Here is a 17,275-nt window from a genome sequence, read left to right as displayed (position 1 = left end):
TTCACCAAATGTCGTAAATGCACATATAGTACAATTAATTCAGTAAACAAAAATTCAGTTCAGAGTAACCAGGGGTAGGTGGTCAGTAGTTTATAAAAAGTATTTTTCAGCTGGGCTCCAGATTTCATCTTCTTTGCCTACCTGGAGATTGCCTGGATCCAACAGTCCTCTTGCAGGCCCCCAGAATATACACATATGCACATGGATAGGATCAAGGTTTTTCTGGTTTTGTGGAGAAAGTTTAAGGTACAGTATGATGGGCGGCATATAAATTTGATTAATTAATAAAGGTGCAACATACCTAAGTTTTCCTGCTTTGCAAGAAACAACCACTACCAAAAAGAGATTCTGGGCTTCAAATATTTCAACTCTCCACTCTTAGGTAACTCAAAAAGTCATTGGCCATATTCCCTGTGGTTCCCTTATAATCAGAGAAATTTTGCTTTATCCATGTATTCCACTGGATGATTCTGCCCAGCGTTGACATTGCACTGGATCAGATATTTACGATAGCTGAGAACTTGATAACATTAAAAAAAACCTTTAGCTGCTTGCAGATATATGACTGGAATTTTATAAGTTCATAGTGTCAGCCCCAGTGAGATCAGCAAGGCTTACCTCAAAACAAATGCTACTAGATTGCAACTCTAATTCTAGGAGTATATGTTGCAAGCCAGGCCAGGTTTATGTGATGTCATTATTAGGTCAGAACAGCGCAATGTCATCCTCAGAACTAATATGTTTAGATTTTCTCAGGTTGGATCATGGGTCCTGTAGTGCTTCTAAGATTATTTAGAAAACTAATTTCATTCCAGTTGCTGCTGTTTTGCTTTATTGCCACATTACTCCTTAATAACCTACATTTATAATTTTGTGCCAGTATATCCTGTTTGGTTAGTCTTGGAAGCATAACATATGGCTCCACTGATCTTAACTTTTTATTAGAAACAAGATCATATGTTTCTACTGATGCCTTTGTCAGTATCTGAGATCCTGGCAGCCATGGAGAATTTCTTGACCAGATATCATGGTCCAAGCTTAGAGCTGAGATGCAAAAATCTGCATTTAATATGCTATTGCTAAAAGTGTTGCTAGAACTAAAGAAAGTAAATTATGTGCCTTCCGTAAGTTTAAAGAAAGGGCATTTGGTGGGTATATTTTTGTGATGCAGTAAGTGGAGTGGTGCCCTTGGATATATTCTGAGCTTTTAAAAACAGGAAGCAAACCCACACTCTAGTCACACTGGTGATGTTACCTAGTTGGGTAATGGAATGTCTGCAAGCAAACAACCAAGCTTAGCACCAAGGACTCCACAGTTCAACCCTGAGCTACAGAGATTCTCTTCTATCTGAGCTTTTAATCATCCATTCTAATTGGAGCAGCCTAGAATGAATGAATGAATGAATGAATGAATGGTTTCTTGTTCTGTGCCAGAAAGCTGAATTCTAGTCTTCCACAAGAGCAGCTAAGGTGGCCCTAAAGTAGGGAGAGGGCCTCTAAGGGAGGTTCCTTAAGGCTAGTGGAAAAATACTTTTTCTCATCAGAGGACAGAATCCAACATCCTTAGAACAACTGAAAGACTTAGGGGCTTATACTGTAAGGCATACAACAGGCTTTGGATTATAACAATACTTAACTTCTGGAGAGGTAGCTCTCACTTAAGATTTTTAAGTGATATAAAGAGTAGGTGTCACTTGGGAATGAAAATTCTATTTCACATGTTATGTTATATTTCGAAGTATGCCATCTCTAAATTCAAGATTAAGCGCTAGTGCCCATAGCACTTCTCTTTTACGTCAGGTTTCCCAACCCACCTGCTTACAATTTTAAAAAATAGGCCCCACTGGCATCTTCAAAAATAAAAAAGCTGGATGGCTGTAGCCCTGGCTTGCGTAAGTGCATTCCTCTGACCAAAGAACCTGGACAAATAATTTGGAATTGCATAGGGCCTTGAGGGGATGGTAGGGAGCCAGCTTTCTCATTTGCCTTCTGGTAAACAATTATTTTGTTACTAATCTGGCCTGTAATGGTGGCCATTTTGTTGGAGCATCTGCAACATGGTAAAAAATTTAGATATACCTACTGCCCCCACAGTTGCTTATTTATGTTTTAAATTATATTTCCAAGATTATAACATGCGTCATTATATGATCTTATATTAGCTCAAGAAGTAAGTTACCCTTGCTTAGTTCTATGTACAGCATTTGCCAGTCCTAAAATCTTTATTGTCCATTAATGTACTTTACCTTTGCAAACAGCAGTTCTTAACAAGTCTTCACATACTGCTCTGAAATGTTGTCTCTTCCTGAATTGCTCTGAAATGTCTCTCTTCCTCAGAGTAAGTAATTCAACCTATTCTAGTATTTTTGTACAATGTGAGTTTACTGCCCAGCGACTATACATAATATATGGGATAGTGGTGGTAATAAAGTAAAATAAACAATCAGTAAAATGGGTCATGTGTCAGGGGATAGGATTTTCTATTTTTTCCTGGATTATTGGTGATTGGGAGGTTTTTGGGTTTTTTAACCATGTTACAATTATTTTAGCACTTACGTTAGTTTTTCTGTAGTTCCTACTTCAGAACATCCTGCTTGTGATTTTTGGCAAAAAGGGTTGGAGGACACAGTAGAGCCCAGGTATGAAGCCTGGTCCTTGCTCTAGCTGTTTTCCCTAACTGGGTGCCTGCCATATTCTTGGAGGTCAGTTCCAATAATACTGCCCCCAACCACTGTAGCTATACATCTGGAAGGTATCAAGATTTCTCATAAAGATTGGGTTTTAAATAATGACTTGATTTTCTTCATTCTGCTCATAGCAAAGCAGGTTATAAAGTACCCCACCCACCCCCCCGAGCCCAAAGCTGCTGTTGTAGTATTTTTGGTTCTGACGTTTCAAACAATTTGCTGTTTTGACAAAAAGGAACATGCAGAAAATCCAAAGTACATTCCTGGTCCAAGTGTGTTGCAGTAGTGAAAAGATGGGCATTTTTTGTTCAAAAAGGAGCAGCCAACATGACGGAGCAGATGTGAATCCCAGTTTGCGATCTAGAAAAACATCTGGATGTGTCTAATAGCAGAGAAAGGTCATTGTCAAACTTTCCAGCTAAGCTAGTCAGATCTCTGTATTTACTGTATAGGAGAAATTTGATGAAAAGGTTTGTGTATTTTCAGTAATTGTTTAGAAAAAGATATTTGGGCAGCTACTTTATTTACATGCCTAACTTATACAACTAATGTGCCTTGTAGGAACCATGTATGTTGGCATGGCTCCTAGTACCATAAAAGCAGACATCCTCCTAACACCATCTCAGTAGGATGCTAACAAAATATTGAAGCAAGCAAATGACTGCTGCCTCAGATGTAACAGGAAATGGTGTAGGTTCCCAATTTTAAGGTTACAGATTGCAGCAATCTCTGTCCCTCTCTTTCTCTAGAACAGGGTTTCTGAACCAGGGTTCCGTAGCTCCCTAGGGTTCCGCAAGAGGTCACTAGGGTTCCCTGGGAGATCATGATTTATTTAAAAAATTAATTCAAATCCGGACAACTTCACATTAAAGAGGTTTCATTCTTTATTTTTAGTTTAAGAACACTGTTAATGCATATATACAGGCCTACACATGAAACAAGTATGTTTTTGTAACTTCTGGCCTATATTTGAGCCTGACTGTGCAGGGGTTCTCCGGGGCCTGAAAAATATTTCAAGGGTTCCTCCAGGGTCAAAAGGTTGAGAAAGGCTGCTCTAGAACATTTCCTCCTATAGGTTTGCAGAATCCCCAGCCATAACCTCACACACACAGGAAAGAGGTGGCATCTCCAGCATTGTGCTCCGTTTTGGGATATTTATGCAATTTGTGGAAGGTACAGGGCCCAGCTTGTTAACTTATTGTAAGACAGAAGTGAGCAATCTAAAAATTGTCAAATTGTAACATTTGGGGTTTTTATTTTTCACTTTTGCTGCTGAGTAGTTAGCCTTATTAATGACTTATTAAGTCATTAACTATGTTTAATTCAATATAGCTTTTTCTCCTAGCTCTACCCACTATTAGCTTACATTCCTTGTGTTCTAAAGCTGTAGAACCCATGCAGACTGTTCCTCAGTTACTGGAAGGTAGACAGCCAGGAATTACAGCTTTAGCACAGCCCCAATGAAGCCCTGGAGAGTGCAGTGATATCTGTCATTTGTTGGGACAATTTGTAAGAAGATCCAGGAATCATTTTTTTCTCTCAGCCTGATTGTCAACAGATGGACTTTTGCCTTCTCCTGTAAGAATCCTGCACAGAAAATACATGCAGAAATATGGTATCAGAGATGCTAAGTTTTTTATGCAGGAAAATTTATAATACAGGGCTATTTCTGCCCATCCCACCCCCAATACCTTAAAAAACAGTATTGCTTTGTACAGATACAACTGTTTAACCCAGTCTGGTCGATAAGTCCTTGTTCAGTGTTCTACCTATGCTTGTTAAGAATATCCATTTCAGCAGGGCAATTACATTTTCTTTTTCAGATCACCACAAAGCTATACTAAAAGTAATCTTCCCATCCTAAACTTATGTTAAGATAATTGTGTTTTATGTAAGCGACATGGAGTGAGTTGAGTAAAAACATTTCACAACAGGCCATGTGTGGTCCTTTGCATAACTTCAATCAAAAAGACAACTAAGCAGTAATACTGGCAACATTAATCTGCCTTTCTCCTGGCATGTAGCCCTCATAATCTCTCAAGGAAATGGAGTTCTTCATGCATACACATCAAGGCCCCCACCATCATTTTTTTAAGCAACCTTTCAGGGATGAGACAGAACTAGTTAAGTAGCTCTGAACTCTTTGTTTTAAAAAGTAAATGAACACTCTGGGGCTTTGTTAAGCACTGCCACTCTTTAAGTAAACTAAGCTATCTATACAATATTTATTAAATTTCTAACTTTTAAACAATCAGTAAAATCACAATAACTGAACAGTTATTAGGACTCTTCACAAAACACAGTGGCAACCCAATTAGAGGGCTATTGTTCTGTGTCCCCCCCCTTTTTTTTCCCTAAATAGTTCCTGAAAACTAAAATTTCTGGCATTTTACATGAGGGACACAATTCGTTGATCAGTTTAATGGTTCTTTAACACAAAGCATAGCTTACTACAGTTTATGTGAATAAGCATCTCTGCAACTTTTTACTCTCACAAGTAGCAAAAAGCTGCTGTCTGCTATTTTTTGCAACCCACCTGCTAAATAGCCTTTTCATTGCTGCATAGGGGTTTCTACTGCTGTTCAAAATCTTAACCATCTTCTATGGCTGCATGGAAACTGCTTACAGAGGTCCACCCTTATGTTGTAGTATTTTAAGCTTATAGGATTTACTGAAGGAGCTACGCTCAAGAAAATTGGATACATTGTATTGTAAACCACTTAAAATTAAGTTGGTATCCAGAAAGCTGAATTCCTGCATGATTATACAAATAAAGAAAATCGGCATGTATAGATGTATGCACTTGTTTAGAATCATTTACTTTTCCTAATCATGAAGAGGGATATATTTACTGATGCTTCAAGTTCACCCATTCCTGCTGCCCAGAATTCGCTTACCTTTGGAGATTACATCAAGCACTTACACCAGCTGTTTTCAAGCATTTCCTTACAGATATAACTTAGAATTTCAAAAAGTCAACATTTTCACGATGCTGAATCTGCACTTTCTCCTTTGCCCCCATTGTCTTGTGCTGGTAAAACAGAAATATGAGTTTGCATTTTTTGCTGTTTTATACTCCTAATAAAAGGGAAATAAATGATGGCTCAGATAGATTTTGTTCCATTCCAGATCAACAGTCTTTCCTGCCATGTAGATTTCAAAGACATGTACCTTTTTGACCTCTCATTTATTGGAATTCCAACATTAGAGAAACCATAGGATTCTATCAAATACCAGATGCATTCAGGGCATCACACAGCTTTACTGGTGATAGATCAACCTTCCCTCACCTAAGTGCCCTCCAGATGTATAGACCTGAACTCCTGAACTTCCTGGCAAGCACCTCCACTGCTGAGAATGCCACGAATTGTCACGTATGCACCTGGAGAGCACCCAAACAGGAGAAGGCTGTCTGTGGTTTCTACTGGTTGCTGCAGAATACAGTTCTTCATGCTCCATCGCCTTCAAATCATTCTTCCATAGCGTTACGTTTACGCAAGCACTGGGCAGAACTGTTTGTGCGGTAGGACTTTTCTTGGGAAGCAGAACTGTATCAAATCAACCTAAGCTTAATCTAGTTATCAAGAGCCAACAGCAGCATATACGCTCCAGGAACTGCTGTTCACATAAAGAAGCAAAACTATATAATGGTGAATTTCCCAGAGTTAAGGATTATTTGATCCTTTGGAAATCTGTTCAAAAAAGTCAAACAGGAGCCACTAGAAAAAAATATAATGCAGTTTAACCTAGAATGCAGGTAAGGGCTAAGATGACTGAATGTTCCCACCACCTATGAGGTGATATTATTTTAATATAGGTGGAATATTCGCTGATGCCTGTTCTTACCATGCATGACAAAAATACAATCCCAAGATGACAAAAATGTAATTATTTTCCTTAATGTGTAGTCCATTACTAAAAGGGCTTTCAAGCAGCCTTCTGAATTAAAATACACTTACTGTGAAGAATTTTATTAACAGTCACAACTGTACAAGTAATAAGAAAGGAATTAGTATATATATTTATATATTTTATAAAATGCATAAACATTACATCATCAATCCCATCCCTAGACAAGCAATTTGCAAGGGAAATAAAGTCTTGCACGAAGTATTACTATCTGCCTCTTTTTGCTCAAGGCAGAAAGAGACCTTTCAGTACCAATGTTCAAAACTGTATTCCCCCAGTGTGCTCCAACATGTGATACAAAACTATATAGTGTGGATCAGCACACTCTTCTCTTCTTCGTCTAGCTTGGTTTTCTTTCTCCTGATACATCTGATTGTTAACATCCTTCATTTTATCAGCTGGGAATCTCATCTCCTGGCTAGAAGTATTTAGAATTCCTCAGAGAGTGTAAACGGCCCATAAGAGACTGCCTGCAAGAGGAGGAGATCAAAGTACCATCTCTGGCCAAGCCAGCACGCAGCTGATTACGAAGCTGTACCCCCCCACCCCACCCCCATGATGCCTAGCATAGTGCAAATGAAACAACAGAGCTGCTTTGCCAGATGCCAGATGCGTACGATAGTAACATGCTGCATTGTTTCAAAAACAAAGCTGCTCCTTAATGAGTGGGCTTCCTGCATAAGTGAGCACCCAGCATGACCAACCATACACCATCACACAGCTAATCAGCTATTCAGTACTGAAAATTTTTGGTATGGCTAGCAGAGCTCTCTCAAAAGACACACGCACAAAAGTAGAGCCCAGGGGTGTTAGCTTCATGACTCAGTCCCATTTCAGCCAAGAAGATATGCAGTGTCACACGCTCAACACCGGGACAATCCACTACACAGTGTCTCTAAGGGCAGCAGAAAAGCTCAGTTAGCAAAAGTCTCTTCTCTACTTGGAACTGGCTTTTTCAGGAAGTGCATCACAGCTTGCATCACTTTGCCAGGGGAGATGTTGTAGACAGGATGTGTTGGCTGCTGTTTGGGAATGAAGGAAATGAAAGAAGAATTAACGCAATTCTGTCGGCTGTCCCCAGTTCTGTAACAAAAACCAGCCAAATCTGGACATTTAAATAGGTTATATAAGGACATTCAGTAAGCAGATACATTTCACTTTGCTTGATAAAGGCTTGACCACAGAGCTATACCAAGTTCTGAAGCCTCAGTTCTGGACCACTAGAAAACTTCCTCAACTCTGCTCTGGTCACTAAACAACATATTGTCAAGCCCAGTTTTACATGAATCAATATCCTCGGGCCATTTTCAAGGCTTAGCATTAAGGGAACGACACCTTCCTGTGGCTATGTCAACAAAACCTTGCTTACCTACCTCTACACAACAATAGTAAGGCTCAGCAAACTCCTCTGCTTGCCCACCTGCCATTTCTGTAAGGCTGATGGGGAAGATTGTTCCTTTTCCTGCTTACCAACTCAGCTATGTGAGGATGAAGGGATAAACCTGGAGGTGGCCTTAAGCAAGCCTCCCTGTGCTCAGTGGAGGATGAGCAAGTCAGCACCTGAATATCTCAAAAGAATTCTTTTTTCAAAGAATTACCATCAAGTGGAATGTTTCTCCACAAGATGAACAAGGGATACAGTAAATAGAGAAGACAAGAATTAGAGGGATATTGGACATGCCTCATATAGCACATCAGTATCAGCTAGCAAGTTATGGTTGAAAGCTCAAGGCCTGAAAAAAAAAAATCATGCAGAAGGCCCCAAAGCCTCAACAACTATTTACACCTTGAACACAATTCCTCTTCTCTATCTCATTATCATCATGGCCAGCTATCCTAAATTTTTGAAATGTTTCTTCCTCTTTCATTTCAGCCACTAAATACTGTTGCCTCAAACTCTGTAAAATTAAGCATGCACTGCATGATTTCCCAAATGTATTTTATAATGCATGTTTTGATTTTGGTTGTTAAAAACTAATTCCTATGGTTCTGTCTGTCCCCTGGGTGGTATCTTCTGCCACATTTGCCAAGGAACAGATGCTGCTCCAGGAAAGGAAAATGCATGCAAGATTTCTGATAGACTTTATTCATTCAATTAATCTCAGTAAAAGCAAGGTCCTTCATTTATGGAACTCAACCAGGGTTCCGTGGCACCCTAGGGTTCCACGAGAGGTCACTAGGGGTTCCCTGGGAGATCACAATTTATTGAAAAAATTATTTCAGATTCGGGCAACTTCACATTAAAGAGCTAAGTTTCATTCGTTATTTGCAGTTTAAGAACACCGTTAATGCATATATACAGGCCTACACATGAAACAAAAATAATAATTTTGTAACTTCTGGCCTATATTTGAGCCTGACTGTGCAGGGGTTCCCCAAGGCCTGAAAAACATTTCAAGGGTTCCTCCAGGGCCAAAAGGTTGAGAAAGGCTGTTCTAACCTAATATGTAAGAGGCAGGGGCTCTGCTGATGCAGGAGCAGTGAGACCTTCAATATTCTTGGTGGTAGAGCCAGCTGGGACTGAGCTTATAGACATGGCTGTGGAAGGGAAATGAGGAGACACTTGCCCCACATGACACGCTAGTATTCCTGTCCTGCCTCATCCCCTTTGGCAGCAGCACTGCTGTCTGAAAGTTGCCTTACAAGAGCGTCAGTTTATATACTGTTTGAGTTCCCACCCTGCACTAAGCCTAGATATGTCTTAACATCACTGAGCCAGCTATCTTGGTTTGGTCCACATACAACACTAAGCCATGGTCTACAAGCCACATTATGGTTTAGTACATTGCAACAACCTGATTTTAATCTATTGCAAGGTACCTATTATCTGCATGTGGTTATAATTAAGAAAGCTCTGCTTGGAGACTTGACCTACAGTAAAGACAATGTAGCAAGTCCTGGGCATGTACATGCATACACATCAAGTCCAGTTTAGACAGAGCTTACCAGGCGGTTCTCTGGGACTCCTAGCACAACTTCATGTAAAAGGTCTCCGCTGCCAAAATGCTGTGCTATCGACAGCCCACTCAGGCAGTAGCATGTGTGGTAAAAATCTCGAGACCTGGAGGGGAATCACACACACAGTTGAGGCAACCCAGAAACTGGAGAGTTTGTATGCTATGTAGATGTGCATGCTTTTACATGAAGGTCATTTTTGAAATTGGGTACAGAATAAGCATAAAATTAAGACAACAGGCAAAAACTAGCTAGAATAATACTCAAGCTCTGCACAGGTCCTTGATCTCACATTCAATACCTCACAGAAGCCTATAGGTATCCTAAAGAAAGGCAGAAAGATCTGAAGGGTTGGTGCTGGAATTCCATCTCCTCAGAGTGTTTAGCTTTCATTCCTCAAATCTTTTTAGCTGCCAGTGCATTTATATTACGTATATTAATCTGGCTACATTTATCTTGACAATGGAACCCAAGGCAAGCGGGGGGCGCGGGGGCGCGGGGGGGCAGGGTCTTTAAAGTTTGAGTTAAATGCCTGAAGTTTTGGGAGTAGAATTCTCAACAGGGTTGCCAGTAAGTTTGGAATGAGCTATTTCTCCTGTCAAGTTAGAGCAGAATTATGGCAACTTATGCAAACACAAGGCAGAGCACCACAGTTAATGTGGATTGCTGAATTTTGCTACTCTTGACAAAAAAAGTGCAGAAGTTGTATATTTCAATGCAGATTACCCAGATCTCCCAATTCAGATTCTAATCCCAGTTCCTCAGAAACTCTAGCTCTCCAAAACCTCTTCTGTGCCTATCACTTTAGAGCATCTCTGTTAGACAAAGGGCTTTTAAGTGCCATCCCACAGAGACTTCTGATAATCTCCACCTTGTCATTTCCAATAGCAAGAAAGGTGCCTGTCAAGAATCACCCGGCACTAAAGTTACTCACTTTCCTGGTTTGTCCAAAAGACCTCCTGCAGGACACTGGCAACATAACAAGATGTACTCTTGAAGGGCTTGTTGGTCAAACATCCAGTGTGTCATACTGAGAGCAGGGTCACCTAAGAGAAACAACACATCAATGAATACTTAAGAGAAACAGCTGAAAATAGCCCCAGCACACCACACCAGTATGAATATATGAAGGGAAAGCTGTAGACTCAGTTTAGTTCTATAGCAAGACCCTGCTGGAAAACTGTATTTCCTAACTTATCATTGTCTAGATTCACCCTTCCCAAACCTGGATACTATCCAAGGATTTCAAATTCAGCTCTTCAGATTTTCCAGCCAACACAGCCATTGCTGAGAATTTTTGGAGTCAAGCCCACATACCTGGAAGACAGGCAGGTTGGGTAAAGCTACTCAGATACAATGGACTACAACACTCATCACGCCCAGCCAGGCTTGGAGCTGTAGCGTAACACTTCAGGAGGGCACCAAGTTGAAAATGTCCCCATAGCACACTCACAACTGTCAGTTGTAGGCCTGCGAGAATAGTGCTGTGTAAGACTAAGCAACACAGCTCACTTAACCTCAACCAAGGTGGCAACTCCTGGGTTTTCCTCTTTCACCCTATTGAACTTTAAGGAGACTCTGCCAGGTGAGGACTACTTTTTTAGCAGCTGCTGGCAGCTGCTGCTTTTGTCCTCTTGCCTTTCCAATTATAGGGACTCAATAGATCAGCCTGCCTAGTAGTTGTGTGGTGTGCTGCAACACAACTGGAGGATCCAGTTGCTAAGGCTGGAAGGAGATAATTAACCCAACTGAGTGAGCAAGAGGCAGGTAGAGAAGAGGCAGAACTAGAAATGTACCTTTCCTATCCTCACCCATGACATTTTTCATGTCTTTACAATCTTTCGCCTATCTTGAAGTCAGGGTTCTGTTTCATGATGTGCTTTCTAGCACTAATTTAATACTAATTTAATTTAATACTAAGTTGAAAGAAGAGTATTTCTCAGTTGCTACAAAATCAGAATGCAAAAGCTAGGCTTATCCTGTGTCCTTCAGTCTTGAGCTTTCACTGGACTCCAGCACACTTGTCCACTTCAGAGAAAAAATAAACGTCAAGAGACTAAACGTTGTGGGAAAAGCATGGGCAACGTTTCAAAGTTCAAACTTACCTTTGGCGTGCAAAGCTCGATGTAGGAGAGGCAGTAAACCAGCCTGCCAGAATGAGTAGCAGCCATCCACCAGCTTGTTACAACGACCCTGAAACCCTCCTTCAAAACGCATCTGACGGCTTGTAACCCAGTGCTGGCAGAGAAAGCAAGCAACTGTCACTCTTGGTCAGAGCAATCAGAGACGCTATTACACACAGTGGACCCATCTTAGAGAGTCACAGACATCTGTATGTCTTTGAGCAACCAGGATGCATTATCTCCCCTTCAAGTTTAATACAGCTTTACCAAAACAATATATCCAGGTGGCCACTAAAATGTGATGGGAAATCTTAATCATGAAATTGAAAGAAGGAAACAAAAAAAGACCACTCAAGCCAACTTACTAAATTAGTTTTATTTAACACCACTCTTACATGGTAGAGTTGCTATCCATGAAAGCCACTGGGGAATGATGGTATAGCAAGTCCTCTCCACCCAGTAATGGACATGACTGTTTTTCCTCAGAGTGATAATTGACAGGAAGGTTCACTGTTACTATTTGTAGTGTTTTGATATGTTTTCTTTGTTATTCTTTTTATTTTGCATGTTTAATAATACAATAATATTTTATATTATGATATTATCTATATCTATCTAAAATAATATTTAAAAATATTGGAAAGGTGCTTACAGCCTTTTTGGAACTGAGTGGAATATAAATTGCAGTAATAAATAAATATCAAAAGTTGTGCATAAAATTTTTAACTGAGATGCTGACATGAAACTCACATATTCTGCACATGTGATGCAAGTGGATGAGGGACTAGAAAAGTTACTATGCTTGGCAGAGTTGAAAAAAGCAGAAGAAAGGGGGACCAAAAGTGCACATTACTGGAAAATTCTTGGAAGAGTCAAGACAGCAAGCATTTGCCTATCACCAGGGTCTGAATCTGATTCTCCAGATATATTGGTAGAAAAGCCTGTGGACAATTATTTTTTGCTTTTACACTAAAAGAAAGAACAACAGTGAATGGGTAATATGGTATCTCTGCTAAAGCAATCTTATACTGGATACAGATCCCATCCTCACAGCCAGCAGTGCTAGTGCTAGAACAAGCCGGGGATGATTAGATAAATCTGAAGCAATGAGATTGGGAATGTGGGTCCTCAACTGAATTATTTTTACACAGTTACGAATTAGACAGAGGTTTGTGACGTACGAAGTAATGTCAGACAGTTTGTCCAGAAGAAATATTTACACTTAATGCAGAGCACAATGATGCAATTACGCAATATAGTAGAAATGTCCGAGTACTAGGTTTGGGGAGCAGTAAAAGAGGAAAAAAAAAAAGGTAAAGGCAGGCCAGGGCTAAAGGAGATGGCCATTAGCAATGAACTAATCATGAATTAGTCACACCATTTATTTCTGAAACTGTAATACAAACTGGGACTTATGGACAGCCAATTATTTATTAGATTTTTATTTATTAAATTTTGCCACCACCCATCTCCCCCCAAAGGGGGGACTCTGGGTGGTTTACAATAAGGATTAGAAAAGACCAATGGAAGATTGGCTTTGGATATGGTGACTGCAGCAAGGTGTCATGATCACCGTTGCGATGCTTGTAACATCACAACGGCTCACATAAGAATACAAAGAAATGAGCACCGGGCGGATTAAGGGATAAGGCAACCAACTAACAAAAGCAAGCAACAGGTGCTGGCAACAAAGTATCGATCCTAGCCAGAGGCACAGAAGGAAGAGATACAATGTTGCAAGAGAAGTAATTGACAACACCCGACCACGAGGCATGCCCGAGCTGTCAGAAAGCTTACGAACTGGATCGCCCGGCAATGACCCATCACTGGCCAGAGAAAAACAATTAAGGAGACACCCGAGGCACAGGAGGGGCTGCTCGACCCCTCACCTACCGGCAACGGGGCTCGGGGTACACTCAGAGAAGGAGGGGTGGAGCGCTGACTGGCGTGGGCTATTTAAATCCCGTTCTGGCGCGCTCCACTCACTCTCAGCTTTTCCTAAGGCATGCATTCTATACTCTAATAAAACCAGAACCTAAAGCCTACACTAGCGTCTGTGTTTTACTGGGTAGCAGGCAGAGCTTGACATAAAGCTGAGAGTCACCAAACCAAAAAACGCCAAGCTCCACCGGACGAAATTTTTTTCCGCGGGAGAGACCAACTGGCGAGAAACAGAATCAGGGACAGTGATGGAGCCAGCACTTCGCACCAGAGGCGTGAAGGACAGCCCACAAGAGGCAGAGGCGACCCAACGGCGGCTGGAGGCGGCACACCCCACAGGAGACGTGGACACCCTCCCTGCCCACACCGCTCCCCAGTTCCAGACCTGGAGCCCCAACCCAGACGGGAGAACCCCGACGGAAGACGAGGTCGGGGACCAACAACTCCTCGCTTGGGCCGACGGAGCAGGATCCCGGACAGGAACACCCTACCCCAGCTGGAGGCTCCGCTACCCCGAAACGCCTGAGCAGGAAGGCGCAAGACTACGTACCGGACAGCATCTGGCAGCACCGACGTCAGACGACCAGGGCACGCCAGACAGGGTCACGGCTCTAGAAGCCAGAGTACGATACCTTGAGCACCTGCTCCTGTCCCCGCCAGCGGCAGATGAGGACACGACCCTGAAAGCCAAGGTACGAGACCTGGAACACATGCTCCAGTCCCTAGCAACAATCGTCAGCGAGCGCTCCAAGACTGAGGCAACACGGGGTAAGAGGGGACCGGGGCGACATACCCACCCCATCTACAACCCCAAGCGGGAGGGGCCAAGCTCGAGACTCTACCGCAGAGATTCACGCCCCCAGGCCAGTGGGAGCCATCCTTCAACACCCACGGGTTGGGGACCCGCAACACAGGAGGTTCGCAAAAGACTTCACCGTGCAATTTGACAGGAACCCCACGAAACTGTCCTTTTTAACTAACGCAAGGGACTACATGGCCCAATACGGCCATTACTTCAACACAGAAGCCGCCAAAATCTCGGCGGTGGCCACCAGACTCCAGGATAGGGCTGTGGACTGGTACGTACAGATGTACGAGTCCGGAGCCCCAGCTTTGACCAACTTCCATGACTTCCTCGCCGAGCTGAAACATTACTTTGAGGACCCCCTAGCGAAGGAAAGGGCAAAGTGCACACTCCTAGCACTGCGGCAGGGCAAGAGAACGGTGGCCGACTACACCCTCGAATTCAAGGTCCTCGCGGGTAAAATCACAGAATAGTCGGAGGCCACCCTCATCAACATGTTCAAGCATGGCCTCAACCAGGAGGTGCTCCAATGGGCACTCTACAGGGACGACCCAGCCTCCCTTCACGGGTGGATTTCTCTAGCCGGCAAAGCAGAGCACGCGCAGCGCACATTCCTGCTCGCAACCGCAGAAGACAAAATCCTGCCCAGCACAAGAGGACCAGTCCCACAGACGGGGCCAACCTGGCACGCAGACCAACAACGGAGGCTTGCCCGCAGACAGTGCACCAAGTGCAGGAAAACGGGCCGAGCGGCAGATTGCTTCACGAACAGAGCAACGGATCGCCCGCCCAGACCCACACCGAAGACGCCGTGCAAACCATCCAACCGCCCCCCCCAGACGGCTGACAGGAGCGTTAGCAACCCCGGACGAGGATGTGGACACCTAGCTCGCAGGGGACGCGATCGATGCCCAAGAACAGCCGGCGGGAAACGCTCCCCACCTGCTCTAAGCAGCGCCACTGGGCAGGTGGTGAAGAAGGGGTGCAACAACCCCAGGGTGAGTGACGACTGCTCCATCCTGGCAGGGACAATCAAACTTGCTTACGGCCCCAGAGTCATTGCGGCCGAAGCTATGGTGGATTCTGGGTGCTCCAGAAATCTGATCCACCCAGACATTGTCACCGCACTCAAACTGCCCTGTGCTCCCCTCCCTAAACCGCTGGCGTTCCACCAACTAGACGGTTCTACAGCGGGGGGGAGACCGGCCACCCAGAGGACCGAAATGGTCACCCTGACAATGGGCACCCACAAGGAATCAATAAACTTCGTGGTGACCCAGATAGGGAAACCCATAATAGTGTTGGGGATCCCATGGCTAACACGCAATAACCCACACATCGACTGGAGGACGCTCCATCAAGTTCAAAGACGGGGTCTACCAGGCACCGACACTGGACAAACCATCTACTCCAACAGTGGGGAGGGCAGAAGCCATCGTCCACAACAACGACCCCCCCCCAGAAGGACTGCCAGAGCAATATGCAGACTTTGCAGATGTCTTCGGAGAAGAGGAAGCGGACCAATTACCCCCCCACAGCAAGACGGACTGCAAAATTGAACTGCTCCCAGACGTCCCATTACCCAAGCCCAAGATCTACCCCATGACCCAGAGAGAATTAGCGGCGCTGCGGGAATTCTTGGATAAAAACCTTTCCAGGGGCTTCAAAGAACCAGCGAACTCGCCGGTTGGAGCACCCATCCTATTTCGAGAAAAGAAGGACAGCACCCTAAGACTATGCACCGATTACCGCAGATTAAATTCCGCTTCCCTATCCAATAAATACCCACTACCCCTCGTAAAGGACATGCTAGCACATCTGTCAAAGGGTAGGGTGTTTTCCAAACTCAACCTCCGCGAAGCATATTACAGAATCCACATCAGGGAAGGGGACGAGTGGAAAACGGCATTCAACTGTCCCATGGGCTCCTTCCAATATAAGGTACTGCCATTTGGCCTTGCGGGGGCTCCGGGGGTCTTCATGCAACTCATAAACGAGGTGCTGCATGAACACCTATTCAAGGGCGTGCTGGTGTACCTGGATGATGTCCTCATCTACACGAGGACGCAGAGGGAACACGAAAGGTTGGTGAGGCAAGTCCTCACTAAACTACGAAAAGCCAAACTCTACGCTAAGCTGTCCAAGTGCAAATTCCACAAATCGCGCTTGGACTACCTAGGGTACAGAATCTCTGACAAAGGCGTAGAAATGGACCCCGCGAAGGTCCAGGCAGTTTTGAGCTGGGAACGCCCACGCACCAGGCGCCAGCTTCAAAGCTTCCTTGGGTTTGCGAATTTCTATAGGTCCTTCGCGAGGGGGTTCGCGGAAATAGCCCTACCATTAACCGATCTACTTAAGACCAAGGGTGTCGGGGAGACGCGCAAGGTTAAAAACCCGGGGGCCATACTTAGTTGGACTCCCGCCTGTCAAACTGTGTTTGACAGGCTGAAAGCACTGTTCACAGCGGAGCCAATCCTAGCTCACCCAGACCTCGAACGACCTTTTGTGGTGCAGGTGGACGCCTCTGACTTTTCAATAGGCGCCATCCTACTGCAAAAGGACTCCGCAGGAATCCTTAAGCCATGCGCCTACCTCTCAAGGAAATTCTCGGAGACTGAGAGGCGGCACGTATGGGAGAAGGAGGCGTTTGCGGTTAAAGCAGCACTGGAGGCTTGGCGTCACCTTTTGGAAGGGACGACTTGCCCGTTTGAGGTCTGGACAGACCACCGCAACCTCGAGGCGCTCCGTACGCCCCGACGCCTCAGCCCCAAACAAATACGCTGGGCACAGTTCTTCAGCCGGTTCAACTTCCAACTGAAGTTCATACCAGGCAAAAAGAACTTCCTGGCAGATGC

The 17,275-nt window shown here is 43.8% G+C and overlaps 1 protein-coding gene across 1 annotated transcript in view; it reads right to left on the bottom strand.

The window, feature by feature from the left end:
- Window positions 1-6,642: 6,642 nt before the first annotated feature.
- Window positions 6,643-17,275, bottom strand: part of FNTB (farnesyltransferase, CAAX box, beta) — a 28,846-nt gene continuing 18,213 nt past the window's right edge. The window contains exons 9-12 of the mRNA XM_063288994.1: window positions 11,657-11,789; window positions 10,486-10,597; window positions 9,543-9,657; window positions 6,643-7,618 (exon numbers count right to left, since the gene is read on the bottom strand). Of these exons, the coding sequence (XP_063145064.1) occupies window positions 7,511-7,618; window positions 9,543-9,657; window positions 10,486-10,597; window positions 11,657-11,789 (468 nt within the window). The 3' untranslated portion in view covers window positions 6,643-7,510. The remainder of the gene's footprint in view (window positions 7,619-9,542; window positions 9,658-10,485; window positions 10,598-11,656; window positions 11,790-17,275) is intronic.

The sequence above is a fragment of the Candoia aspera genome, chromosome 1, assembly GCF_035149785.1.
Source record: "Candoia aspera isolate rCanAsp1 chromosome 1, rCanAsp1.hap2, whole genome shotgun sequence".
Classification (NCBI taxonomy): Eukaryota; Metazoa; Chordata; class Lepidosauria; order Squamata; family Boidae; genus Candoia; species Candoia aspera.
This window is presented reverse-complemented; position numbering and strand designations above follow the sequence as displayed.